This window comes from Pan troglodytes, chromosome 2 (genome assembly GCF_028858775.2).
Source record: "Pan troglodytes isolate AG18354 chromosome 2, NHGRI_mPanTro3-v2.0_pri, whole genome shotgun sequence".
NCBI classification, from domain to species: Eukaryota; Metazoa; Chordata; class Mammalia; order Primates; family Hominidae; genus Pan; species Pan troglodytes.
The window spans coordinates 151,908,900-151,936,483 of NC_086015.1; the positions used below are offsets into that span (position 1 = coordinate 151,908,900).

The 27,584-nt window shown below is 37.0% G+C and overlaps 1 protein-coding gene across 4 annotated transcripts in view; it reads left to right on the forward strand.

Moving 5' to 3' along the window:
* AGTR1 (angiotensin II receptor type 1) overlaps positions 1 to 27,584 on the forward strand; it is a 44,841-nt gene that overhangs the window by 12,982 nt on the left and 4,275 nt on the right. Inside the window, exons 3-4 of one of the 4 annotated variants that reach the window (XM_009446608.4) lie at positions 19,365 to 19,422; positions 19,523 to 19,694. The exons of 2 other annotated variants lie outside the window; for them this stretch is intronic. In XM_009446608.4, the coding sequence (XP_009444883.1) occupies positions 19,691 to 19,694 (4 nt within the window). In that variant the 5' untranslated portion in view covers positions 19,365 to 19,422; positions 19,523 to 19,690. Of the gene's footprint in view, positions 1 to 19,364; positions 19,695 to 27,584 lie in introns of all 4 variants that reach the window. One more of the 4 variants, XM_054680284.2, reaches the window with a different exon arrangement.

Here is a 27,584-nt window from a genome sequence, read left to right on the forward strand (position 1 = left end):
TTGCTCTGAAACTGTGACACCTCCCCCCTCTCTCTCTTGCTCCTGCCCTCGCCATGTGACATGCTGGTTCCCTGTCACCTTCTGCCATGATTGTAAGCATCCTGTGGCCTCACCAGAAGCAGAAGCTAACACCATGCTTCCTTGTAAGCCTGCAGAACCAGGAGTCAGTTAAAGCTCTTTTCTTTATAAATTACCCAGTTTCAGGTATTCCTTTATAGCAACACAAGAATAGACTAACACAGTCACGGATAACAGTAGTTTTTCATTTTTCATCAATATAATGATCCTGCTGTATTCTTAAAGTTCTTAATCACTATTTGTCACTAATACGATAACATTAATAAAATTTGAGTCTCAGTTACTTTCCAGTCACTTATACCTAGCAGTTCAATTACATTTAGTTCCTGGACTAATGATCATGTGTTACATAAGGCAAAAAATTAAAAACAAATTTGTCTTTGAGTCATCAAAGCATCAAGGGTTTGAAATAGCTATATAACTAGCTGTGAAAAAGGGATATAAATATCCAGCTGATATTTCCTTTACACATTTAATAGTATCATTTTTCAATGAAAGCATAAATAAAATAAGTTTGGAACCAGTTTGGAATTTTTAAATATTAATCGCAGAATCTTACTAACAGAAAACAAAAGCAAGATAAATGCTAGTCATTTGTGCCTGGGTTTTTTTTTCAATAAACAGAAATGAAGCTTGCTTTAGGAAACATGTTTACTCCAAATAACCTACTATTCACACAATTCTCAGTAACATTCTTTCTTTGCTTAAATAATACAGCCAGATGTGCTTAGCACATAACTCTATAGAAAATAATAATTTAAATTAGATTTAAATAGAGATAGATAGAGAGACAGACAGATAGACAGCTTGTTTTGAGACAAAGTCTCACTTTGTCCTCTAGGCTAGAGTGTAGTGGCATGATCATAGCTCACTGCAGCCTTAAGCTCCTGGGCTTAAGCCATCCTCCTATCTCATCTAGATACTTGTAGTCCCAAGTATCTAGGACTACAGGCACATGCACTATGCCCAGCTAATTATTTTTTAAATTTTTTGTAGAGATGTCGTCTTGCTACATTGCCTAGGTTGCTCAGGAACCCCCAGCCTCAAGTGATCCTCCTGACTCAGCCTCCCAAAATGCTAAGATTACAGGCATGAACCACTGCACCCAACCAATATTAATATTTTTAACAATTGAAAGAGCTCAAAGAAATAGGTTTTAAATTTAGAGGCCCTGTTTTGCTGACAGGAAAGGCTTTTAGCTGGAATCAAGAGTGCTGTTGTCTTTTCCCTTCAATTAGTCATTCCTTTTAACACTTTTAAGAAGATTTAAATGTATGAGTCATTTTTTAAATTCCAGAAAGATCTAGTATATCTCATAAATGTAATAATACAGTGCAGACCCGGTGGAAAATAATTATTTATCTGAAACTGGGCCTCAGTGCCTTTCCTGAATCTAAACAAATGTTCAACTCACCCAGAGAACTGGGACAACAGGAACAAGGTATTGCAAGTCCAAAATCCAATCCAAAGCAGCATTCTTCCTCCCCACCTCTAGGCAAGGCCAAAATAGTTCTGCACACAGTATAGACACCAGAAAAAAACAGAGCCACTGTAGATGAAACCAGTCAGGGGGTAAGAGCTGTCTTTTGATCTAGAGCTTGCACCTTTGCTCCTCAGTAATACTCCCAGGTCAAAAAGGAAAAATAAGATGGGCAGTTTGCTGCCTCCTGGTCCCTCCAGCCTGGTCAGTGAACAGAGTGGGAAGATAAAACAGCTAAGTATCTTCCTTAACAATGCAAAGCAAGAAATCTAGTCTGCTTTGGGAAAGTGAAAGCAATGCAAATTCAGATTATTAATCATAAGAGCATCTCGTGATATACAAAATGATTGTATAGCAGTAATGGGTCAGCCGTATTTTATTCAACACTGAACCATTAATGAATGCTAGTCTTCCTTTCACTTACAGAATGTTTATCTATACATGACTAAACAAAGAAGGAGCACTGGAAGTGGGCCTGTGGAAAATACTGGCTCACAATGTATCAGCTGAGTTTGGGGCAACTGAGGTAGTAGGAGGCGCCCCCTGGACTTCTGCTAGAATTTAGATTTAAATAGATGGATGAATTAGACAAAACATACTCTCTGAAAGACTGAGAAATACAATATTCACCAATGAAGTGAAGGAAAAATCTACACTATGAATAAAACAATAAATGTGGATACATGTGAAAATTTGAATTTCAAACCCCTTAAGATAATGTGACAAATACAACAGGCCTAATTTAACATCTTAAAGAGATCTGTGTGACCTATTTTGCAGTTTTATTTTCTTAGGACAATGCTTCAGTATCTTTAACTTTCATATTTAATCATTTTTTTTCTGTTTTGGTTTCTATGGTATCACCATCCATCAATCCATATTGGTTGGAAGGGGGGGATATATATATATATATATGTATGTCTCCCAAGAGAAAGTAATTCTGCAATCTTCCTCAACAATTCAGTCTAACGATTAAGAACCCTTAAGCTAAATAGAAAAATTCATTTCACAGGAAACTTTTACTCAATATGTATAATTAGTTTTAGTTAACTTTATTAATGAAATGTCGCAAATCAATTAGGTTTGCAATAATCAGATGCCGAGGACCCAAGAGGAACCATTCCTCTCACAAGAGGGGAAGGTGATACACAATTTAGTTGGGAAGCAAATGTAATTAGATTTGATCAATTGAGTATTCCTGTCCTGATGTGGAGTCAGTCACATACCCAAGCCTGAGAATATATTTGAAAAGAGGTAGAAAAAAACCCAGTATGACTTAGAAAATGTCCTTGTGGCCCTATTGGCCACAACTGGCAGCCAAAAAGGGCTTTGAAACCACAGGTAGACAGGTTTTGTTCAGACAGGGCTATGTTTTAAATTTCTCTTTCAAATCTGAATGGTTTTACATAGGGCAATATATAAACTTTCTTATTTGTCACAGATTCTAGCACTCTTTAATGCCTTATACTGGGTGTTTCACACAGTTATTTAACTGCCCAAATCCCAATGGCACTTCAGTTTGCAACTATCATGACCTAGAAGTTAGTTATTGAACAGTTACGAGGTAACTTAAAGTTTCTTCCCTTTGCCTCTAGAATAAGAATATCAAAGAAATGTCATGATGATAGGAATACTACTGAAAGAGGATATTAAGCACTAGGTATTCCTACTTAGGGCTACAGTTTGCAGCAGATTCTATTGTGTTTCAGTCAATCAGTGTTTTTGGACACCTACATGCCAGACACTATTCTCAGCATTGAGCACAAAGTCGTGAGCAAGGTAGACAAAAATGCTTGGCCTCATAAAACTTACATTCCAGTGCATAAAGATGAGAACAATCAAGTAAAATTTATAATACGTTGGATGGCATGGAAAATGGAAATAAAGTGGAAGGGAGGCTTCAGGTTAAAAAGGGTGTTTAGGGAAGGTCTCCTTAGGAAGAAGGAGGAAGCTATGTGGACATCTGGGAGAAGATCGCTCCAGGCAGAGGGTAGAGCAAATGCAAATTCCTTGAGGCAGCAATGTGCTGGCATAGTCAAGGCACAGCGAGTATGCCAGGGTCTTCAGAAACCACAGAGAAGAGTGGATAACAAAAGTGGAATCAAGTATTGAAGAGTATGAACTGACAGGAACTAGAGACATATTTAGAATGGATGCCAGAACAGGAGAAATGGGTGGGATTTTAAAAGCTAAATGATTTAAAGACTTAAAATGCTCTGAAGTGTAGTGAAATGTTCCCCAAACTGCAGATTTTCCCAAGAAACCAGGTGCATCATTTAGTCATCGATGACTGGTTCTGTGGCAATGACTCTAGTAATTAGACCCCTGCATTTTATGTCAGTTCCTTCTGGATACTCAACTACCTTATTTGGTGCTTTTGGTATACTTCAAATATGCATTGCCTATCACTGACCTGTAATCCTGTGTCTCTGGGCCTGAAAATATAACTTTTCATGTAGTAGAGAATTAGGGCTGTGCAACATTGCCACTAGATTATTTTTAATGAAAGCTTTGCCCTTTTAGATAAATACAGCAATGTATTCAAACAAGTCCTAGGGATACCACTGAGTGCAAAATGTCATGTACTAGTTATTCCATTTAAATTATTTTATCTTCAAGTCTAATAAGAAAATTCTAAATAAAATTATATATTTGGGATTGTGTGTGTATCATCCATCCACATATAAGTAGGAATAAAATTATTTAATGGAAAATTTCAAATAGGCTAACTCTAAAAATGTACAGATAATCTGAATGAGAGAAAACTATCCTCACTTTGTGTTATTTTTCAATGGTAGCATTTTCTCATAATCCCCATGCTTTTTTCATGTCCTGCCATTCTTTAAGATTTCCTAATGAGGATTAGGGAATAGGCATATTTAACAATCTGTGTTCGCAGGTTGAAAACAAGAAAATGAAGACTAATAGTTTCTCTCCTGTTAATTTGATTTTCTACAGCTCCTCTCCTACCAGCTTAGGCAGAGGACTTAGTTACTATTTCCAACAGATGGGAGCCAAGGAAAAGACAAGCATCTGTGATGTCATGTCTCCCCCAAACGGGTAGCTGCCTCACCAGCCTCCATTAGAGACATCCCCCAGAGTAAGAAATAAGAAATAATCATGAGTAGAATGAGAAAAAAATGCAGCTTCCTTTATCTGAGAAAAACAATAGTAGCTCGATGCTGTGGCCTAAAGGGCTTTGAAAATAATGCAATCTCTGATAAAAATAAATGCCATTATTCTTGCTTATTGTCACTGTTCTACTCAAATAAGATTTTAGCAAGCATATTTCAAATTGTTCTAAATCTAAGTAAATTGGTAATTAAATGCTATCATTAGAAAGTATTTTAATATCAGAAAAATTGGACCATAAGAAAGTTAGTTCACCCTTGTATTCGTATATACGTGTGCTTTGTGCTAAAAATTGTTATCATTTAGTGAGAACCTGTGACTATATTAATTAATTTAATTTAATCTTCATATTTCTCTGACCGTTAGAGAGTTTGTGACTTGGATAACTTTCAAACAACTAGTACCCTGATGGAAATCCAGAATTTTGTTAACCCAGATCACAGCTGCATACTTAAATGCTATGCAACAGTGGCACTTACCCCCAAACCGTATCCTATGGAAATGCCTTTTTAGCAAATTAAACTGAATTGTGTTCAGAGATCCACAGGTCTAAGCAACATTAGGGAAGGGGTAAAGTGGTCCTCCGCAAGGCCCTTTTCAGAGCACTCCACCAGTGCCCTTGTCCTCCTGGGCAGAGCTCCTCAGCTATACTCCCTTTCCTAGTCTCCCCTATCCCACAACGGAACCATACTTGTCTCATAGAAGCCCTGGTCTCACAGAACTAAAAAGGAGGCTCCTAGAAATCGGGTTGTGTTGAGTTGACAGAGATGTGTGGCTCTTTAAACTGAAATATAATCCAAAGAGAACAAGATCTAGTAGAATTTCAGGTCCTAAGCCTGGTTAAATTTCAGGTCCTAAGGCTGGTTAATAGTACAAATACAGTTATTTATTTATAACTAGTGCAAATACAGTTATTTATTTATAACTATACAGGAATTTATTTCCCAGCACCTTTTATATTACTAACATCCCATAAAACCAGCCATGTAAGGAACTAGAACATTTTGAGAATATGCAATACATAACCTTAAACAAGAAGTTTTCATTCCTAATTTTAAAAAAAAGCGAGTTCATCACAACTTTCTTCAAATCCTTCTGCCACTGATTTCTCTCCTGAAAAGAGATATTATACAGCATTTTAGAGAAAACAAACATCTCTAAGTCACAAGGAGTGGAATAATCAAAGTTGCATTTTAAGCAAGATTATGGTTTTTTCTTTGAGTTCTCTGAATTTGAATAGTTTCTTAACCTTAGTTTTTTAACTGCTCTGAAAATGGTTTCTGTCCCTGGTGGACTCTTGTTTCAATGCAGTTATTTTGTCTGGTAGAGTCACAGAGTTAAGCCGTCATTCAGATCAGAAAAAATAAAAGAGAGAGATGAATTAATCTCAATGGCACAGTCTCCTTATTCAAAAAATAAAAATAAAAATAAATCTCAAGTCCAACAATGAATCATCTTTGAGACTCTCCCAAGTGATCTAGTTTTAAGGGCAAAAACTTTGGGGAAACTGTTGGGGGAGCAACTGGTGCCCAGTACTGTTTCACACACGTGGTTTTTCTTATCTATTGCTCACAACACTTAGACATAACTGGAATTATTGCCTTTGTATTGTTGCCATTTTATAAAGGAAGACAGAAAGGATCAGACAAAATAATAGTGAACATCTATTAATTGGACACTTACTGGTGTCAGGCACTGTGTCATGCACTGTGTCAGGCACTGTATTTTCTTATTTAATCCAACAAAAAAAAATAGGCTAAATTATCTTATTGGCTCCATTTTCTTTACAGAATCTGAGCCTAAATTTCCCAAATGGCTAACCAATGCCAGGGCCAGCAACTCAAATTTGGGAGTAATTCCGACACCTTGGTTCCAACCATTTTTCTCCCAGAAATAACCCACCAAATTCACCAGAGTCTAAGATCTTACTGTTACTGTTTAATTAACTGCTACAATTGCAGCATTTTAAAAAAATATAAATGAGCACTGTGCTAGTATTTAATTATAGGTTTATACTGATACTGGGTACAAGTATAAGCTAACACCATTTTGAATTATAGTAGAAGAGTCAGGAGCTCTGAGAGGAATGTTCAGGATAGAATAAAGCAGATATTTTAATGTCACATTTCAGTGAGGAAAATTGTTAATTCATATGCCACCAGCCATCGGCAGAAATGTAACAGGAAATGAAGAAAAACTTAACTACTTTAAATACAGTGGTCTGTAGTACAAATTATTGTGCCGTGAATTAGTTTCCTTCTGCTGTAGAACTGATCATTTTGATTATGTAGACAAGCAGTGTAAGACATTACTAAAATTATTATTGAATCCTAGCTTTGAGATCTATATAAAACACTAGGCAATTTGCCTGCAAATACATAGAAAACAATTTTTAAAAGGATTGGGATGAGTTATTTTCCCCTCTGTTAAATATTAGCCTTTGAAATGAACCCAGCTGATCTGCCAAATAACACTTGGAAATTGTTGTGTTTTAATAAAGTGACAGACTGAGAGGGAAGCCACACTAGACGTCCTTATGCTTTTAGAGGGCTTACAGGGCAGGAACATTATGCAATAATGCCTTTTAAAAGAAGTGAGCTTCCTAGTATTACACCTTGCCTGGCAACAAATGTAGCCACTTACTGAAATGCAGGCATAATTAGAATCTATGAAAATCTAGCATCAGAATCCCAAACCTCTATGCAATACTCAGTAAATTACAGCTTTTATGTCTGTAATATTTTCAACCATTCTACTTAAATATGTGAATACATGAGTGTGGAGTTCTTTAGGAGGCCTGCTGCATATGCTAGGGAAAGGTTTCATCATGTCTAATCAGGATGGCTCTGTAAATGGGATGCCTCATGTTCAGGTTTCTGGAAGGCTCAGAGCCTGGGCTTCTACTGGCAGAGGGTAGACCCAAATGGACTACTCTAGTGAAAATCTCCAGGTGAACATGGAACGCAGTGAAAACCTGGGGTATCCAACTTGCAGTATAGGCCACCAGCAAGTGTCACCTCTATTATAACTTTAACCAGGCAAGCTCAGTCTCATGCATTAGTTTATAAAATTGCAACAGAGCCTTCTAAGACTGAAAGGACATTAGTTGTTAAACCTATACAGTATGACCTAATTAAATGAAATTTTATTTTAAAGCCCTCATAAAAGTAGTAAAATTGGTGTTTTAAATAAACCAAATGGGAATTCAACCACTTTAATTTTTCTTTTGTTCCAATAGGAAAATAAATGCTTTAAAATTTGAAGTTAAAACATGGGTTTTAAAGATATTGAGATAAAAACTATTTTGCATAGGCATTTTGAAGAAAATAAATTTTGTTCTCGTGATTTGTGATTGGCCATTGATTTCCGTGTTTAAGATTATGAAGGTGTGCTCAGCTGTCTACTAGAAATAACAGGGGAGACTCAGTCTTGTTCCAAATGGAGGGGCTCCTATTCGGTTTTCTCCTTCATTTCTTAAAGTGTTGTGATTTTTTTTATTCCCTGGTGTTATGTCTTGAGATTTTAAATCTTAAAACATGCAATTAGGTATTGAAGTTGAAAGCTGGAAGTCTCAGCCAGCTAGTAATGGTTTTTTAAAATAGGTAATACAGACCTCTAGTGGTTGAACAGTTTGAAAGCCTCTGCAAGAAAAGGAAATTGTGCAGAAAGTGCCTGCATTTTAAGGGGAAAAGTTAGTTAAAATTATTCAGATGATAAAATTCACATATTTCATAGGAAAAAAAAAAAGCCAGAATGGGCTTCAAGGGAAGGTGGCACACTTCTCATCCTTTTAGATGTTCCTCAATTCCTCTAAATAAGCAAAAACTCTCTGGCCAAAGTCACAGCAAGAAGTCTGGATCTGTATTATTTTTCTCTAAAAGATCTTGTGAACAGAGCTGCTAGATCTCTGTATTATATGAAACATATATTTTTGTACACAGTTTTGCCTCACTGGGGCTTTGCTTCCTTTGTACTCCAGAGGCTCCCCATGAAAACAGAATCTGCAGCCACCTCAACTTGCCTGTGCTGTTCACAGGTTCTGTCCATGGGGAGCCACACTTCAGTGAGCTCAGCGATTGGATGGCTCTTTAGTCTACATGAGAGGGAAACTCCATGTGCCTCTAGACTAGTGCTTCTCAAACTCTAATGAACACCCAAGTCACCTGGGGAATCTGCTTAAAATGCAGATTCTGTCTCGGTCTGGGGTGGGGCCTGAGGCTGTCTTGTTCGTAAACTCCCAGTTGATGCTAACGCTGCCCATCCCATCCAGGGCCACCCGGAGCAGCAAGCCGGTTCCATGACAGCTCTCTTTATTTTTTAGTTACATATTTTGTTTTTACTCATTTCTTCTTTGTTTGCTCTTTTACTTTAATAACATCTGTTAAATTTTTAATATTTGGATCTGTAAAACATTTAAAGTTCTCTTTCACTTCACTATGTACAAGTATCTCTGGGAATCTGTTATTGAAGTTTTGAGAAGTTGATCTCACATTTTAAAAATAGATTCAGTGTCATCTCTTTCTTTATCTTGAAAAGTTCATGGTAGTTGTGAGCATCTCTCTAACCGCTTGAAGCTATTGGGCACTTGTAGCTACAATTAAATATCTGATTAGCCATATTGGGAGAGTGGGTGAAAACAGGTTTTGTGCATGTGGTAGATGTGTAGGAAGCTAAGGACCCAAAAAACAACCACATCATAAAATCAAGCAGAAATACACACACACACACACACACACACACACACACACAAACACAGAGGCTCAAAGCATAAGTATCAACAGATCAGAGGAAAACATGGAAGGATGTATTTTTTCATACCAAATCTATTAAAATTCCATCATCTAAATAACTTCCTATCATAGCATGTTGTCGACCTTATTTTTCAAATCCATAATTTTAGAACTTATGTCATGGGGTAGTCTAAAAGCCTCTTGCAAACTTTTAACATCTAGTTTCAAATCAAAAATAATATATTAACAAGCTGTAGCATAGAGGGAGTACATAAATTATCATCATTGCCCTGCATGAATAGTAATTCACAGGTTTGGCTCAGACACAACTTAGATGAAATAATTAACTATGTACAGTACTTAACAGTATAAAAGTAATTAATCTAGCTGCCTCATACTGGTTTGGCCTAAATAAACATGCAATAAAAAAGCCATAGGATTTTATTTTTTTTTACTCATGTTACTACTTTAGTATGTTGGAATTTTAATATGTCAGAAGAAAGATATCTTTGCATTAAAAAATCATTTTCTTTTCAAATGTTAATGTGCTGATTATAACTAAGTGAATTCCATATATTTATAATTGTGGGCAGATGTTCTCAATTAATAGTTTTATTCATTCTACTTCACAGTTTAGTGAAAATGATTATTTTAAATTAAGGTGTAAATAATAACAAATGAGATTTTTATTACTACAAATCACACAGAATTTGTTGGTGGTGCTATAATCCTGTGTAGGTATAGCTTTGGCAAAACATTTCAGATAAGCTTGTTTTTTGCCCCATGGGTTCTGGGATGATGTGAGTTGTCTGTTTGTCCTATAAGGTCTTCACCAGCAGGTTCAGAAAGGTAAAAGGGCAAGGTCATTAATTGGCTAGAGGGCAACAAAGAAGGTAGTTATCCCTGTGTGGTCAAGAAAAAATAGCTCAGGTGATCTTGCTCAGGAGAGAAAATGTTCATTCAGCTCCAGTCCTTTTGGTAAAAGCCCACTCTCAGTGTATGAGTGTTCCTTTGCCTAATCATGTAGACTATAACATGTTTTCCCCTATATGACTCCATCGATTAATCATTGCAGTATTATCCCCACTTCATAAATGGGCAAAGAGGAGGATGAAGCTGAGTAGTTCTTCCAAAATCAAGTAGCATGTAAGATGTAGGAGCAAAACTCAAACCCAGAGACTTCTGCTTCCAGCCAAGATGGAATAACAGGGACTAGATTTACCTCCCCACCTAAAACAATTTTTAAAACTGGACGTACATATGAAACAGTGGTTTTCAAGAGAGTGGACATCAGATAACAAAGGGCAGTGATCCCTGGAGGATAGGAAACAAATGACCTGGGATTGTCCCAGCCCACTGCCTGGAGGGAGTTTGCAGGCATGATACAGGGATGGTACACCCAGGCAGAACTCAGGGTCCTCTCTGAGTTAAGGACACAGAGCTGGGAGTCCAGAGAGGCCAAGGAGGCTAGAGTTCAGAGTACCAGAGAGTTGAGAGCTGCACAGAGAACCCAGAGATCAGCAAATGGTACCCCTTGTGCTTCAGTGCATGTGGGTAAATAATCACCCAAACGTGTTAGAGAGAACAAGCCCCAGAGGTTATCAAGAGCTAGAAAATAGTTGCTATTTCCACCAGCCACAGTGGAAAGTCTCATAATTCATGGAGCATCAGGTAGCATACTCAGTAGGTTCTTGCCTCAGGAATGGGAAAAATTTAGCCCTAGACTAATTGCTGCTCTGGTACCACCTAAGAAACCATAAAAGTCAGACTCAAAAGAATTAAATTATTTGCAAGTAACTCAACTGCTTTTCAGAAAACAACTGGAGAATTTTTGTAGGAATACAAAAGCATCCAATATCCAACAAAGTAAAATTCACAATGTTTAGCATCCATTATAAAATCACCAGGCATGCAAAGAAGCTGGAAAGTACAACCCATAAAAAGAAAAAAATGAATAGAAACAGACCCAGTCAGTAATGACACAGATGATAGGATTATTACACTATTACATTAAATGGTTATTATGACTATTTCATATGTTCAAAATGCTTGATGGAAGTTTGAACATATTAAATAAAGACATGGGAGATATAAAAAAGACTGAAATTGAACTTCTAGAGATGAAAACTACAATGTCTGAGATGAAAACTTAAACTGAGACTTCAGATGCTAAGACTACATTTGTTTCACATCCCCACAACATTCTTCCCTGGACGCTGAGTTTCCTCCCAGCAGCTGAATACTTCATGCTTAATCCTTTCTTAATGCTGAACTCTCAGAAAAAGTCCTTCATTCTAAGAAGAGGCGGGAGGGTGCCACTCTGTAGCCCCTTTCTCATCTCACTCTGGTCCCTGCTGGCCTGGAACAGATTCCACTCCCTTCATGCACTGATACTCCACTCTAGACTGAGCCTCTTCATGAGGTAGCCATGAAGCCATCTGCAGTCATCAACATGGCACCTTCTGAGTCAGTTACAAGAGTTTGCATCATCAGACCACCATTTTCCGTCTCTGTTTTCTGACTTACCCCAAAACTCTAGTTAAAAATCATGAAATATTATCTCTTCACATGAAATACAATTAATATGGAAGTCAGCATTTTTGCATCTCCCAACGCTTCACATCCAAGGAGCTGTGTATGAAATCATGAACTATGTTCTTCCAGCCAACCAAGCAATTAACCAAAGTATACATGTCCATGTTGTCCTTGTACAGAGTTTGAAATATGCTCATGAGAATTAAACTATCTTTCAATAAATCTGAAAAATCAACTTGCTTGTCCAGGAAGTTTTATTAGGGATAGAATCTCAAACAATGAATGTGTTAGCCAAGTGTTACTATTAATCAGAAATACTCCATATTCATCCAGGATTAATCCTGTGTAACTCCCTCAGTCAGTGTAGCAATGTGTTCTCTTCCTGCACTTTTTTTATGTGTGTGTATTCCCAAATCTGCAGTGAATGTATTTAGGAAATACATTAGTATCAAAAGTACAAATGTAGCCTTAAAACATAAATGTACAGATAATTTCATACTTGTAGCAAAGTTCACTTCAGAAACACTTGACAAGAACTATTCAAAAATAAATATTTTCAGTATTTATTTAAAATATTTTAAAATGTAAACTCCTCACCAGTCATCTAGCCAGGGCCACTGAGTGTGGCTCTATGAAATAGCTTCAGTCCCTTTCTCTACTGATGACCTTTTGAACACAAGATAATATTTGTCTAGTAAATGTCAAAATAGTAATAAGAATACCCAAATCATGGATTCTGTGCTGTATTCACTCACATAGAGACATCACTTTGGAGCACTTCAGAGCAGCAACAGCTCTAAGAGATGTAACAGTATGCTTTACAGGATAGAAAAACGAAAAGGGAAAAATAAGTTGCTAGCAAGAACAATGAGGGGTAGGGGTGAAGTTCAGGCTGCCATTCTGAAAGCTTCCTCAGACTGAGTCAGGCACATCTCACGAAGTGCAGACTATGCAAGCTGGCTGTGTGAGATCAAGGGTAGACAGTTGCCTCATCCCGTCACATCTCTGTGTTTTGCTGTAACCTCCAACTATTCAGCCATGAATCGCTGAATGTAGAATGGAAGGGGGAATGTCTAACAAACAGAGACATACTTCGAGTCTTCAGTCTAGTTAAAACATTGGAATGAGGGTCTGCAACATCTTTCTGGGGCTTGGAGTCTCGTCTCAGTTCTAAAATGAGATGGTTGGCCTGGATCCTAAGTTTCAAATTGGCAGCCTTTTTAACTAAATCTAATCTAGAAGAGTTCTGTTAGGTTCTACAGTGTTGGGTTTTAATATATATATATATATATTAGTTGAAAACATTTTAAAATAGGATCTTTCACATGAAATTTGAAATTTTAAGTTTATATTTTAAAGTTAGCTGTTTTCCCCCACCTCATTACAATTGGCACAGTTGACTATAGCTGAGAAGTGACCCCGTGGCCCCCCTCCAAGAAAGGGGGAGGGCCCTCCATTCACCACCATGTCCACTTCACCTATTTCTCCCAGCCTATATATGTATTTGAATATGTGAACCCTGGAATGCATAATGTCTAGGGACCATAACAACAATAGAATGCTATGAATCTCTGACTTACAAGGACTCTCTTATGAATCTCTGACTTACAAGGACTCTCTTATGAATCTCTGACTTACAAGGAAAACAAAAGACTGTAGAGAATAGTAGTTCAACCACATTTTAGGTTAAAATAGACTTTACTTGGATAACCTGACAACCAAAACATCTTTGATAATATAGTAATTGTGTATGTTTACCGGACAAAGGGTATACATGTATATTCTTGTATTTCTCTGAAGAAGAAAATCAATAAATTTGACCCATGAATTTCTTTCTGTAGCAGACATTTTTGTGACTTCCTGACTCACAGGAGATAAAGCTACCCTCCAAACCTAAATCAAAAGTCCATAAGTTGCAGAATGACTTTTTATGTAAAGAGAACATACTAGTTTCTGATAAGATATAAAGAAACCATGTAATTTATCTAGGGAATGACTCTAAGCTGATCATTGACTTATTTACACAACTATAGCTACTGGAATAGACTGATTCCAAAAATATATTTTCTCTGAATTAGAATCTTTTTCATATCAAAATATCCAAAATTATTAGCATATTATGTTATTCTCACAAAGTCCTAATGAACTTCACAAATCTGCCTGCTCTATTCTGAGTACAAAAAATATTTAGCCTAATTTGTTTTTCCATTATTTTATATAGTAATAAAGTAATACCAAAAATGTTATTGCCAGAAACAATACAGTGTTGTATAATTATTAGAAAGTGAACTCATGAAATTCTATTAAAAAAACAACAATTACCACATGTTAAGTTAGATAATTCACAGAAGAGACTTATATGAATACTAGGGGAGCTGTAGGCAACAAAATTTTTCTCTGAATCCTGCATTTTGAAGGAAGTTTCTGTCATTTAATTAGTTGAGGTTTGATTCACCAACCAAAGGTCTATAGTGTGATATATTTTCTTCCTCCAACATAAAGTTAACTTAAAGTCATTTGTACTTTATGTGTTTATTCTTTCACTTCTTCCCCAAAAGTAATTCTTTAAATTGCTTTATGGGATTAATAACAAATTATATCATTATATATTATTGTATTATTAGGGCTTCTAACTTCATTATAATCAATTTATTGGCCATATATAATAATGCAACAAATTACATCTGTAAAGTAAAATTTTATGTCGCAATTTACTTAGTATATGTATAAGTCTCATTCTGCTGCCCAGGCTGGAGTGCAGTGGCGCGATCTTGGCTCACTGCAACCTTCACCTCCTCCCGGGTTCAAGCGATTCTCCTGCCTCAGACTCCCAAGTAGCTGGGATTACAGGCATCCGCCACCATGCCCAGCTAATTTTTATTAGAGACGGGGTTTCACCATGTTGGCCAGGCTGGTCTCAAACTCTTGACCTCAAATGATCCACCCGCCTCAGCCTCCCAAAGTGCTGGGATTACATGCATGAGCCACCACACCCGGCCGGAGACAGGTTCTCCCTGACCTGTGAGACTGCAAAGGTGGTGTTTCCTATGAGTCCAGCCAGATAATAGACTCTGCTAACATTAATTAAATTAATGTTCCTTTTTAAGATTCTAGGTGCTGAATATATACCTCTTGGTCTATAAATTAGCTTCGCACTTCAGCTATTTAGTAAACTTGTTTTTTATTGTATCTAGTGTATTCATACTGAATGGGTATAATATACTGTCTTTTGAAAAAGTTATTTTGTACACATAATCTTAAAACACTCTTCCAAGGGCAAGGTAGAGGCTTCATAATATTAATATCATTTCCATTTGTCAGATCAAAGTTCAATGAAGGTTTAATGATTTGTCCAAGATCTCAATTTCTAGAGAAGCGAAGAAGAATCCCCCAATTCTAGTTCTAAGTTTCTTTTTTCCCTTGCTAAATCCTGCAGTCAACTGATTTTTTTTTTTTAGACGGAGTCTCGCTCTGTTGCCCAGGCTGGAGTGCAATGGCATGATCTCAGCTCACTGCAACTTCCACCTCCTGGGTTCAAGCGATTCTCCTACATCAGCCTCCCGAGTAGATGGGATTACAGGTGCATGCCACCATGCCTGGCTAATTTTTGTATTTTTAGTAGAGACGGGGTTTCACCATGCTGGCCAGGCTGGTCTCGAGCTCCTGACCTTGTGATCCGCCCACCTTGGCCTCCCAAAGTGCTGGGATTACAGGCGTGAGCCAACATGCCTGGCCTGCAGTCAACTGATTTATGTTCATCACCTTCTTAAGTTAAATTGCTCTTTTACTCATTGCCTTTGGTTTTGTGTGTTAAGATTCAGCATCAGCATTCATGATATCTTTTCACTCTTAATTCTGAGTGTTTCCGTCTGTTTTTTTAATTTTTGTACTTTATGGGCTTTTTCTTCATTTACCCCCAATTATGCGGGAAAGGCTGTGTGCCTCTTTTGAAAGCTCTGATGTTCTCAATGAAGAGACCTTTTAAATGACCTTGTTTGTCCCCCACCGAGTTGCATATCGCAACTTCAAATGTCTCACTAAAATGTTACCCATTTGGCATCAGTATACAGAAAAGGCTGCACTCTGAGATAAGAAAGAACAGTGGTGTTTTCATAGTAAGAGAATAGAGTTCTTAATGGGAAAGGGGAGAGTATAATTTCCACTGATTTAGCTGGTCTTTCAAACTTTATGATGCTTTTCTCCTTGAACTAGCCTATAAGAAATTTGTAGGGAAAATACCACAGGAATCAAATTTGGGGCATAGATGTCTATTAATATTGCTCCTTACAAAGCTTTTTCCCAGAATTGTTTCTCCTTGCCTACAAAAACTACTCCATGCCTTTATTAGTCAGAAAAGCAGTTTTGTAGAGAAGGCAAGTAACAGAGAATCAAGCTAAGTAAGTGAAACTCTGTAATTGTCAAACTTCCAGAAAGTAACATTTGTAACTAAGTATGGTATCTTTGTCCTCTCTCTTTCTCTCTTCTCTCCACTTGGTTTCTAATGAAAGCCTTGATTACATGTTATATTTAATGTACTGTTCCACAAAGAAGAAAAGGCCTAATGTGAATGCAAGCTGAATTTACACTTAAATATTGCAGTCAGTTCAGACCGGAAGGATACAGATCGATGCCCTCTGATCCTGTCAGATTCCCCGAAGTGTCTATGGCAGTGATACCACAAGAGGGCAGGGTTTGACTTCCGGACTAGGTGGCTTCCTCCCTTCAGTGCAGACCTTGGGGCCACGACAACAGCCATCAATCTCTTGAAACCCTAATGATGAATCTGAGCTCAAATTCCCTCTTCAGCCTTATCTGTGCAGAATCCTGAAGTTATGAAAAATGCTTACAGAAGGTAATTTCTAGAGTGATCTAACACAGCAGATATTTAGTAAACTCCCTGTTTGAGAGCTCCTACTAAGCACCCAACACAGCTTTAGACTTTGGTCACCCAATAGGATTTTATCTTTTGTGAGGGATCTGTAGTTTTCCCCGGAAGATATAATGCATGAAATAAAAGCCTCCAATAAAATTCAGTATACAGTTAATTTATTTCATAAAAGGTGAGAGATATAAATTATCAAAGGTTAAAACAAAAAGTAGGAAGCAGAGCAGGGTTTTTCAGTAGCAACTCTATTGACATTTTGGATTAGATAATTTTTTGGTGTGGGAGACTGTCCCACACATTGTAAAATGGTTAGCAGTATCACTTGTCTGCCTGCTAGATGCTAGTAATACCCCCCACACCTCCCTCTCCCACATTGGGAAAATCAAAAATGTCTCCAGACATTGCCAAATATCCCTGGAGTACAAAATCAGTCTAATTGAGAGGCACTAGACTGGAGTATAAAGAGATGACCATGCCAAAAAGTAAAAATAATAATAATAGAGCCTTGAAACATTACTTACAGAATGTCAAAAACGTAAGGACCTGCTCTCTATTCCTGTTTCTTAACCTGAGCAATGGGAATAATGATGCCTTCCCTCATAGGTCTCTTGTAGAAATGAAAGCAATTAATGCAACACTTGGCACATAGTAAGCATCCAATGAATAATAAGTGATCAGTGTTACTATTGCTAATATTAAGCCACTATTATAAGTCCTTTCTGCTAATCAGCAGAAACAAAAAGAAGTATAAAATAATGGTACATTAAATGAACTTAAACACTTGTATGTCATTTTGTGCTAAAGTTATGAAGCTGAAAAGATTGAATTGACATTTTCCCCATTTATAGAAATCATCTCAAAAATGCTCCATCTTCCTTGTGAAAGCCAAAGGCCAGCAGTTTCCACATACCCAGCATCTGATGAGTAGTTAATGATCCAGAAATAAACTGTTAGGTGCTTCAGGGAATTTCTGTGTATAGAGAAGTTCCATGTAAATATTTCTCCGAGAGGTGGATTGAGAATGATAATTCACTTTTACCCTCTGAATTTGATTTATAAGCTTCACCTATCTGGCAGGAGATAAGAACCAAAGTTAACTGAGGAGAAAAAAAATAAATGATTTCAAGTGACCGTGATCTTCAGCTGGAACCAGTTGAAACTGCAAAGCAACTGGGCTGAAGAAGTTCAGCCAAAATTATTTGTTTATAAAAACTAGAGAGTGTTAGATATTTCTATCACATTGGCTTATTTGAAATTTCTGCTGGCTCAAATGAAATTGTATTCTTCTATTTCCTACTGCGGGGTTCCTTCCCTAACCACAATTGCTTTTGGATTGGAGACTTGTAACTTTGAGAACAAGAAGAGCCTCAGCTTAGCTAGCTGGAAGAACCAGAGGAGAGTTTTAATATCTCCTGAAGAAAGAAAAGCACTAACACGGTTATTATAGTTCAGGACAAGTGGAGTCAAAGTTGACAGTTTCTGACTTGAACAGTTTTGTTGCTGGTAATAAAAGCAGAAGTCACGTGCTGAACGTGAAGGTGAGCAGAGGAGAACTTGCGATGGCAAAGTTAAAAACAAGAGGAGATGATGGTCTTGGTGTGGCACAGGATGTTAAAAACATTCTCCTGTCCTTAAGGAGTTACTGCTATTTGAGTAATGTGCCACTTCCCTACATAGCCTTCTATGCAGAAATGCTATATTTCCACTTCACAACCCAGAAGGTGCATTTTATTTTACATTTAGAGGAGGAACAAACAACCAGAAGGCAAAAACTGGTGCATTATTTTTTGCAATTCTCTTGGAAAGAGTTCGTTTTTAACTTCTGCTCAGACAGCACACAACTACTGGGAATATATTTTAATTTCCAATCTGATGTGTGACATCTGGTAACTCATTTATTGCTAATGAAGTTTTCACAGGAAGCAGCAGTCACCAGTAGCTCATCTTATTTTTCAGTTGGCAAAGTGTTGTTTACCTTTTATTGGCCTGGCATCGGTGTCTCTTATCACAGGACATTTAATTAGAAAACACAAGTAGCCTAACATAGAAAAGAAACGGAGTGGTAGATAATAGTAGATAGAATGGTCTAAATGTTTTTATTACAGTGATGTAATATCACTGTAATTTATGTTTAAAAATTATGTAATACTCAAAAGGAATTCTCAGAGCTGGCGAAACAGTCTGGTCCAAGCAGCCTCTCAGCAGTGCCTTTCAGCCTCCCCTCTCTGAGTCTTTCCACCCCTTGCTGGTACTTTAGTTTCTTCCACTTCTAGCACCACGTGCAGTTTCCCAATTTCTCTTACCCAAATTTGCTCGCAGGGAAAAAAAAATTAAATTAGCCATTTACACCACAGTGTGAACTTAATAACACCAACAAAAGTTCCAAAGCTCTAGGGTCTCATAGCACCTCCAGATCCATGATCTCATTCGGTGTTTCCAACAATGTTTTGCACCAAACTGGACACATGCTTGCTACTTCATCATCCTCATCGTGAACATTATTATTATTATCATCATTTTCCAGATGAAGAAAATGAATCACAAGTCAAGTGACAGTCCAAAGGCTCCACAGCTCAGAGGAGGTAAATCATGTGCTTAATTCAGAACTTTTGGCTCCCATCACTATGCTCTTCCCACTGTCTTAACTCTGGTTCTCACCTGAGCCATTGTGTTTCTTCTCAGGTAGATCTTAGTTCTTCCTGAGAAGGTATGAAGGTGGGTATTCCACCCTACCTGAATTATAGGAATTTCAGATATCTGTGAGCAGCTGCAAAGGGGATTTTACTAGATGACATCCTGCTGGGCACACTTTACGCCAGTCCTGAATGTGTAATAGAAATCTGCAGTTTAATGAGTAAGTTTCTCATATTCAGTTTTCGATGCTTCATAAATGTTAAATGAAAACATTTTAGCTGAGGGTACTTTTGTTGTTTGTTGGATTGGTTTTGCCTGTTAATCAGGATTATCAGCATTTAAGCCAGAGTTGCAAATTAAGTTGCCTACAGGGCAGTGCTTTTCAAATATTAGTGTGTATCAGAATTACCTGGAGGGCTCATTAAAAACAGCTTGCCGAACCCCACCCACAGAGTTTCTGATTCAGTAGGTCTGTGGTGCGGCCAGAGATTTGCATCTCTAACAAATTTCTGGGTGATGCTGATGCTGTTGTTTCAGGGACCACACTTTCAGAACCATTGCTAGAGGGGCCAACTAGGGGACGTCTGTGAGTAAAAGCACCTACACTGTGCTTCCAGTACAGCAGCCAGCCCCAGTGTGATGAGCACTTGAAATGTGGCTAGTGTAACTGAGGTGTCCTGGAAGCATACATTATACCCTGGGTTTTGAAGACATGGTACAAAAAATGTAAAATATCTTAATAATTTTATATGGATTACATGTTGAAATGACAATAGTTTGGATATATTGGATTAAATATTTTATCAAAATTAATTTTACCTGTTCCTTTTTACATGTCAAATGTTTTTAATAGAAAAATTACAATTATATATGTGTCTCACTTTCTATTTCTTTTGGACAGCACTGAACTAAATAACCAGAAAATAGAGGGGTGTATTAGTGAACTACAGAAAATTCAAGTCCCAAAAGCTGTAAATACTCTGAGGACCAAAGAAAATATATACGTTGTTCAGATTTGCCCTGAGGGGTCAGTTTGTACCCAAACATTTGCTGCCACAAGTAGTAAATGTAGAAGCAATCCAATATCTACTATTTTACTTTTCTTTCAGGGTTAATCAAGTGCCTTGTTATAATTCTTCAAACTAAAAGCATTATTATAATAATGAAAAATATTTCTGCTGAACTTCCGAATAAAAAAATTTAGTAATATTTTGAAAGTCTGAGCTTTATTTAATTCATTTTACTTACCCTTGTATTATAGAACAATTATATTTTTAAAAATGCTTTTATGTCTTCCAAAGAACTTAGTTTTTATTTTTAGCAGTCCATGAAATAGAGGTGAGAACAGGTGTTGGTATTCTCATTCTAAATATCTTGTAATATTTAAAGGAAACCAAAGTGAAAGATTAAATTGCCCATGTAAGATTGTGTTGCCGGTTACTGGCAGAGCAGACTCTGCCAGGACAGCAGTCCAGTGCTTTCTCTTCCAGGCTGTTCTGCTATTCCTCAATTTTTACAGCATTTTTATGTTAATCAATCAATAAATAAAAAGTAAAGAACTATAATGCATACAAAACTGTGATGGAAGAAAAGGAAACTATGTGATAAAATCAAATAAATATGACCCTTATAGCTTTAGTTTTCTTAGAACAGAGGCCCTTTAACTCTTCAGAATGTTGAAACCTTCTCTTGAAGTTCTCTTATAATACTCTGCCCCCACCTCTGTGTTTTTATCTGGGCAATCAGACCACATTAACTAATTGCTAAACTTTAAAAAGTTGTATTTTCTTACAAAGAATCTGAGAATAGGGTTGATTTTCTATGTTATTTTAACAGTATCACATTGCGCCCCCCTCTTCACAGGACCATGTAATCTTGACTCTCTAACTTCATGGCAAGCTTTTAATTTTGATTTTCAACCATGTTCCAAACTGTACTCTTTGACCTGGTAGTGTCAATAAATAACATAAGGGATGTCTGACAGGCTTACAGCCTTTGGCCATAAATGGAATGAAACAAACTATTCCAGATAGGGCTCAAACTCATAACATTGACCTCGTTAGTCTAGAACCACAACCAGCTATCCAAATGTGCCTGGGAAATATTTCTTTGAGTAATAGTTAATTTTTTAAAAGAAAGAAAAAAAGCTGTGACTATGATAATCTTATGTTGAGTTTCTTTATTCATCTTGAGTAAACAGTAAATTTTTTTCACTTTGTTGTTTCAATACAAAGAGTTCTTGTGTTTAATATAGAATATTATTAAATTAGTGTGGGATTAAAAATATTTAGATAGCTGATTTAACAATATGTGATAGCATTAATCAACTGCCTTGTTACAATTCTTGAAATTGTTATTATTCTACTTGTCAAGCAATTTTGCCCTTCTCGTCAAATGATGCATACCTGTTCAATGGAAGGATTATAAAAGTTCATGCTTCGGAAAATTTTTTTAAGAGTATAACCAACTCCCTGAGGATACAGGGGTCCAGGGAAGCTAAATGACTGCTTCAAGGTCACCCAGCTAGTGAGTGGGAAAGCTAAAATTAGAACCTCAGTCTGCTCCCACATTTTCCACCAATTTGCAGGCTATCGTTAAAGAATATTTCTTCTGCAATCAGAACATTGAGCAATTTGGAAAAACATGTACAGTATATCGAATATTCTAGCTTCATTTAAAATTTATGGTTATGTGGCTTGTATAATGTTAAAAGCTTTAATCTAAAATGAATTGCCATGTGGCCAATAACTCTAACATAATACTCATAATGCATATAAATTCTCTAATATTATCATAATTTCTTAAGGGTACAAATTAATTAGTACCTCTTTTCCTGCCCAATAACTTTCCTCACACCCCTTAAAATGGAATTTGAAATGAGATAAACAGTTGCTGCTGCTGAATTAAAGTTTCAAAGAAATAAAAGTGAGGTGGCTTCATATACAAAATCTGTAGTTTTGTTCACAAATTGGATGAAGCAATTGTTATTGACTAAGCCCACATTGGCGCTGCCCTTTTCTCTGTTGAAAAGAAAAGCTTGTGAGTAGTCTCCAAGAGCCATATTATTAAAAATGATGTTTCCTCCCCATGATGGCTGAGATACTAATCCATTGAAATGTGGCGATAATTCTTGTGAGAAAATTCTATGAGTCTATAAGTTTGAAGAATTTAGAAGTGTAAGAGGACAGGGGTTCATTTACTTACAGGCCTTCTTCCAAGTTAGGTTTTATTTTCCTTTTCTCCTAGTCTCTGGAGTCTCCTCTCTCCAGACACCCTGGAAAGTCATTCATGGCCTTTCATATTTAACATAAGAGTATTTAATACTAACACTAACATGTTGAAGGAAGATGTTTAAAGCATGTGAATTAGACTTGATCATATACGTTTCATTGGCACCTGTTTCTCTACTTTTTGGAATAAAATAAAAACTACAAAAACAGCTAAGAATTTTGGATAGTGATGTGGGTGGGAGGGATTGGGACATTCATCACAACTGAGTTGTTTAATTTATAGTAAGTAGGAACTTTTAGAGTTGAGAGAAGTTTAATTGTAGTTTAGAGTTTCATTATTAGACAGCAGTCTTAAACAATTCCCAAGAAGCTAAAATGTGGGATTAACATTTTACTTTCATTGTAATTCATATCCTAAATATAAATTTTAATATAAATTATAAAGTTTCTGAATTTCCTTTCATAAAACTGGGTTCTTTGGGTTCTTAGTTATTTTGGATGAAACAAGGGGAGGGCTAGTTGGAAATGATGGAACATTTAACCACTGTCACCACAGTTAGTCACAATTGGTACATGCAGAATTAATAAAGCAGCTTGCCTTGTTTTTATTTCTTGTGAGGTCAGATGACAGTGGATGATATTGACTTGGGAAGATGGCCAGAAGCCACTGTTTACCATGTACATATATCAGAGAGCCATTTATTAAGTTTGAGGAGATTGGATCTTAAGTACTTAATTAGAATGACATTAATAATTTTAATAAAATGTTTTGCATTGAGAGAACTATTCACTCAGAAATAGCAGGGGTGAACAAAATCATCTCCAAAGAAATCATTTAACATGAAGTTAGTCTAGGATTACCAACCAAGAGCGTGGCATTCTCCCATGTATCTGACTTAAAAGCAATACTTGTCTCTTGCCCCATGGTGCCAGGTGGTCTGCCATGCTTCCCTCTTCGTGGCTGCCAGGATTCCCGGTATAGAGGCAAATACAACCTGTAAAGGCTCAAACGCTTCATCAAAAGCCATGACTATAATCCAAAGCTCTTAGGTTTAAGCAACTTATTTGGAAATTATCACCTTCAAATAACATGTAGGGCAACCTCAGTAGAGATGAAATGGATGAAGCAGGCGTGGAAACTGCCCTTCCTGCCTTAAATACAGAATGCCAGATCACAGCTCTGAATAAAAGTTAAGACCACATTGGGCCAGATCAGGACTAACACTAGATACACAGCTGAGATAAAGTTCCAGTGACTTTGGCAGTGTGAAAGTCAGGACCACTAGGTACATGTACTGAAGGCAATTTAAGCTATGTTTCCTGATTAAAGCCAGGGACTGAAAAATCACTACCTATTCATGATGAAAGACTAGAAAACTTCTGAAGACCAGACAGAGTTTGAGAGTGGTATAGTTACTAATCTACTAAATACTGCAAATATATAGTATCTGCAAATATATATATAAGGTTGAAAACTAAGCTCAGAAATGAGCATTAAAAACTTTTCCAGATCAAGGGAGTGCTGTACCCCCAAGCTGAAGTTTCATAGGCTACCATCATCCAGGCACTCAGTCTTCCCAAGCAAGTTAATTCCCACCAAAAATGAACACAGTCAAAGATTACAAAACCTAAGCAGAAGTCCATTATCAAGAAACAGTGTCCACAGGTGCAATAAATATAATTTATACCTGAGGAACTATAAATAGTAAAGCAATTGGGTAGGGGCTCTTAACAGACAGATATTCAAAATGTTAAGGAAAATAAAAGAGAAGTAGACTTCGTAAAATAGGAACAGAGGGCTAAGAAATAAGAACAAGTAGATCTGAAAAAGAAACGAGTAAAAAGCCTTAAAAATATTAGTGCCAATTTCTATGAGTCAATGATTTCACAAGTGAATAGCTAACAGTTATTTCCTGTGGCCTTACTTGGCAGAGAGAGGTGGGGGAAGCAACATAGGAGCAGAAACAGTTCCTTTCTAAGTCTGACTTATAAAATAGGAACAATAAAGACAACAGTTTATTGAGCTGTCCAGCACTATAAGCAAATGGCTTACAAACATTTTCCTACTCTTTTTGATGCTTGAGAGAGATACTTTGATAGAAGATTATTCCAAAATATAATTACTTGGTCTTTTAGTTCTCTCTTTATTATCATAGGAAACTATGGGGAATTTTTTTTTCTTTAGATTGCAAACTAGTTTTAAAAAGAGCTTGTAATGAACAATTTAATTAGATTGGTTTTGGCTTGCCTAAAAGCTTAAGAAGGTATTAATATTCTAATCAAAAGTCTTGGGAAAGCATTCTTAGAATAAAAAAAGGAAAGAAAATCTTCCTTCTTATGCTTTAAGAACCAGGAAAGCTGTCAAAGGACATAAGGTAACTCTTACAAAAGCAATTGTAAAATAAACGTGGTTTGGCCACAATGAGCCAACACCTATGTTTGCCACAGACTTAGGTTCCCACCTCACTCATGGCAAATTTATTCAGCTGCTTAAGATTATTTTTTACTCATACTTCGAAAGAACAACAGCCTGGAATTTTTAGACTTTTAATGGCAATGGAAGGAACTTACCTATGATAAACATTTTTCTTTACTCTCACGCTTTCTTAACCCATGGCTGTTCTGAGTCAATGTTTGCCTTGCATTCAAAAAATAATAGTAAAGATTCAAGTAAAACATATTCATTAAGCACTATTGGAAAGATATACCAAGTGCTTTCACATTATCTCACTTTATTCCTACAAAGATCATGTGCAATAAATATCACTGTTCATGTTTCCTACAGATGAAAAAAAACTGAGGGTCATGTTCAGAGAAATTGGATGACTTACCCAGAGCCACACAGATTTGTACGTGGCAAAGGAGGATTCCATTTCAAGTCTTTCAACCCCAAATTCATCTTCCTTTCTCTAAGGGGAAATGGTGCTATGGAATTCATATAAGCCACAGAGCTTGGATAAAAGGAATAGTAAGACCAAAAATAGGAAAAGTAGGAAGAGGTGGATCCTCCTATGTTTTTAATCAGGGTTCTATCTACCTATAACTCTTCTGGGAAAAGAAGCAGGATGTGACTGAAACATAGCTGCTTTCTAGATCTCACAAATCTGGCTTTTCTAGTCAATCACATCTCTCTCTCCTTCGGCTTCTCACCAAACCAGCATCCATTCAGCTTCAAAGAAAAAAGAGCCCTACTGTTTCCCACTCATTTATCATCAATCTAAAGTAACTGCCAATAACAAAAGTCCCATCTTTATTTCTTTCCTTAGAAACAAATTTCTCTAGGGAAGCTTATCAGTAGCAGAAGTGCAGACTGGGAAATGGCCTATATCACCCTCCCATCTAGAAATGCCCAGTGCACATCCAGATCCCACACCCCCAACAGCGTTGTGCAATATCTGTTAATTTATGAGAGCTGTTTCCCATAGATGATGCTGCAGGCATTAGTAAGGAGGGCAAAGTTCAAGTGATGACACCATCTCTACTCCACCTGGCTGGTTTCCAGGTGCCATCTCCTGATCCCTCTCCCCACCCACACTGCCCTCTCACCAACCTTCCCCCAAACCCCACACTCCCCACCAATCTGGGTCAGTGATAAACACAGAGTATTCCACATGCCTCTGATATGATGTAACATTCAACACACTAAAGATAATACTGCCTTTAAGGCTCCTGTCCCCCTGGCTAGACTTAAACTGTGTAGAGGAGGAGAACTGTGACTTTATTCCCCTTGCATCCTGGACACCCACACATGGTAGGTGTTCAGTGAATATGTGATGAGTTGGTGAATACCCACTGAATGTGCTATTTGCATTGCTACTTCCTTGTGCTTCCTTCCACTGTTTCTATCACCTAAAATTCTTCTCCCTTTTTCCTCCACCCTCGAGTAGGAAAAAATTTGTTTCCTTATTGGGCAGGGAGTTCTGGTCATTATACATTTATGTAAAATGTTCTTCTAATTGGCATATTCCATGCTATGTCCAGATTCTTTCAAGCGAATTCTCATTAAGGTAATAATACCTCACCGAAGTTTCCAGGGATGATCCCCTAGCTGTTCAAAGCTACCTTTTATATATTAAATACCAGTCAATATGAATCAATGGTAACTGAAAAAAAGGCTGATAGCTTGTGAAGGAGTTGGAGTACAAAACTATGCTTATAAATTGATCCTCACAAAGGCAGACTTTTTCCCACAGAAATTGTATTATGAATGCTAGTTATAGTTTGAGACTAGTTAATAAAATTCTACTCACTCCAAACATAGGATTAATGGAACCCACATGAGTTGTGTGCTGTCAAAGTCGAGTCAAGAGGAGAGAGAAGGAGAAGAAAATTTCCTCCCTGTTCTCATAGCTCAGGGCACCCAAGGGATTCTAGAGCGTAAAGTGTACTCCCTTCTATTTTTTACTGCCCTTATTCCCAAGCTGAACCAAATATTTACCTCTGCCCTCATTTTCAGTTATGGAGTTCACCCAGGCCCTTTTCAACCTTCGAGGTTCCTTAACCTTTACATTACTAATTCTTTTTCTAAGCAAAATCCAGCTGATCTCTACTAGATGGTTAAAAGGATAGTAAATAGGTAAATTAATCCACATTAAGGCACAAATGACTGCTAGCCCTAACCCTTTAATGACTAATTAATTTTTAATAAAGAATATGTGTTTATATAAATGAATTTATACTTCTAAGTTGGCATAAGTTCAGAAAAAATAGTAAGATGAACTGGAAAATCTACAAGGTATAGGGAAATCCTCTGGGTGAGGAAGAACTAGTCATACCTCCCTAAAAGCCTAGCCCTAGTTTCTGTTACATTATTTCTTCTTTTCATCTTCTGTTTTCTAAACCACAAGTTTCTAAAAGCACCAAGGAATTTTCTACCTGTT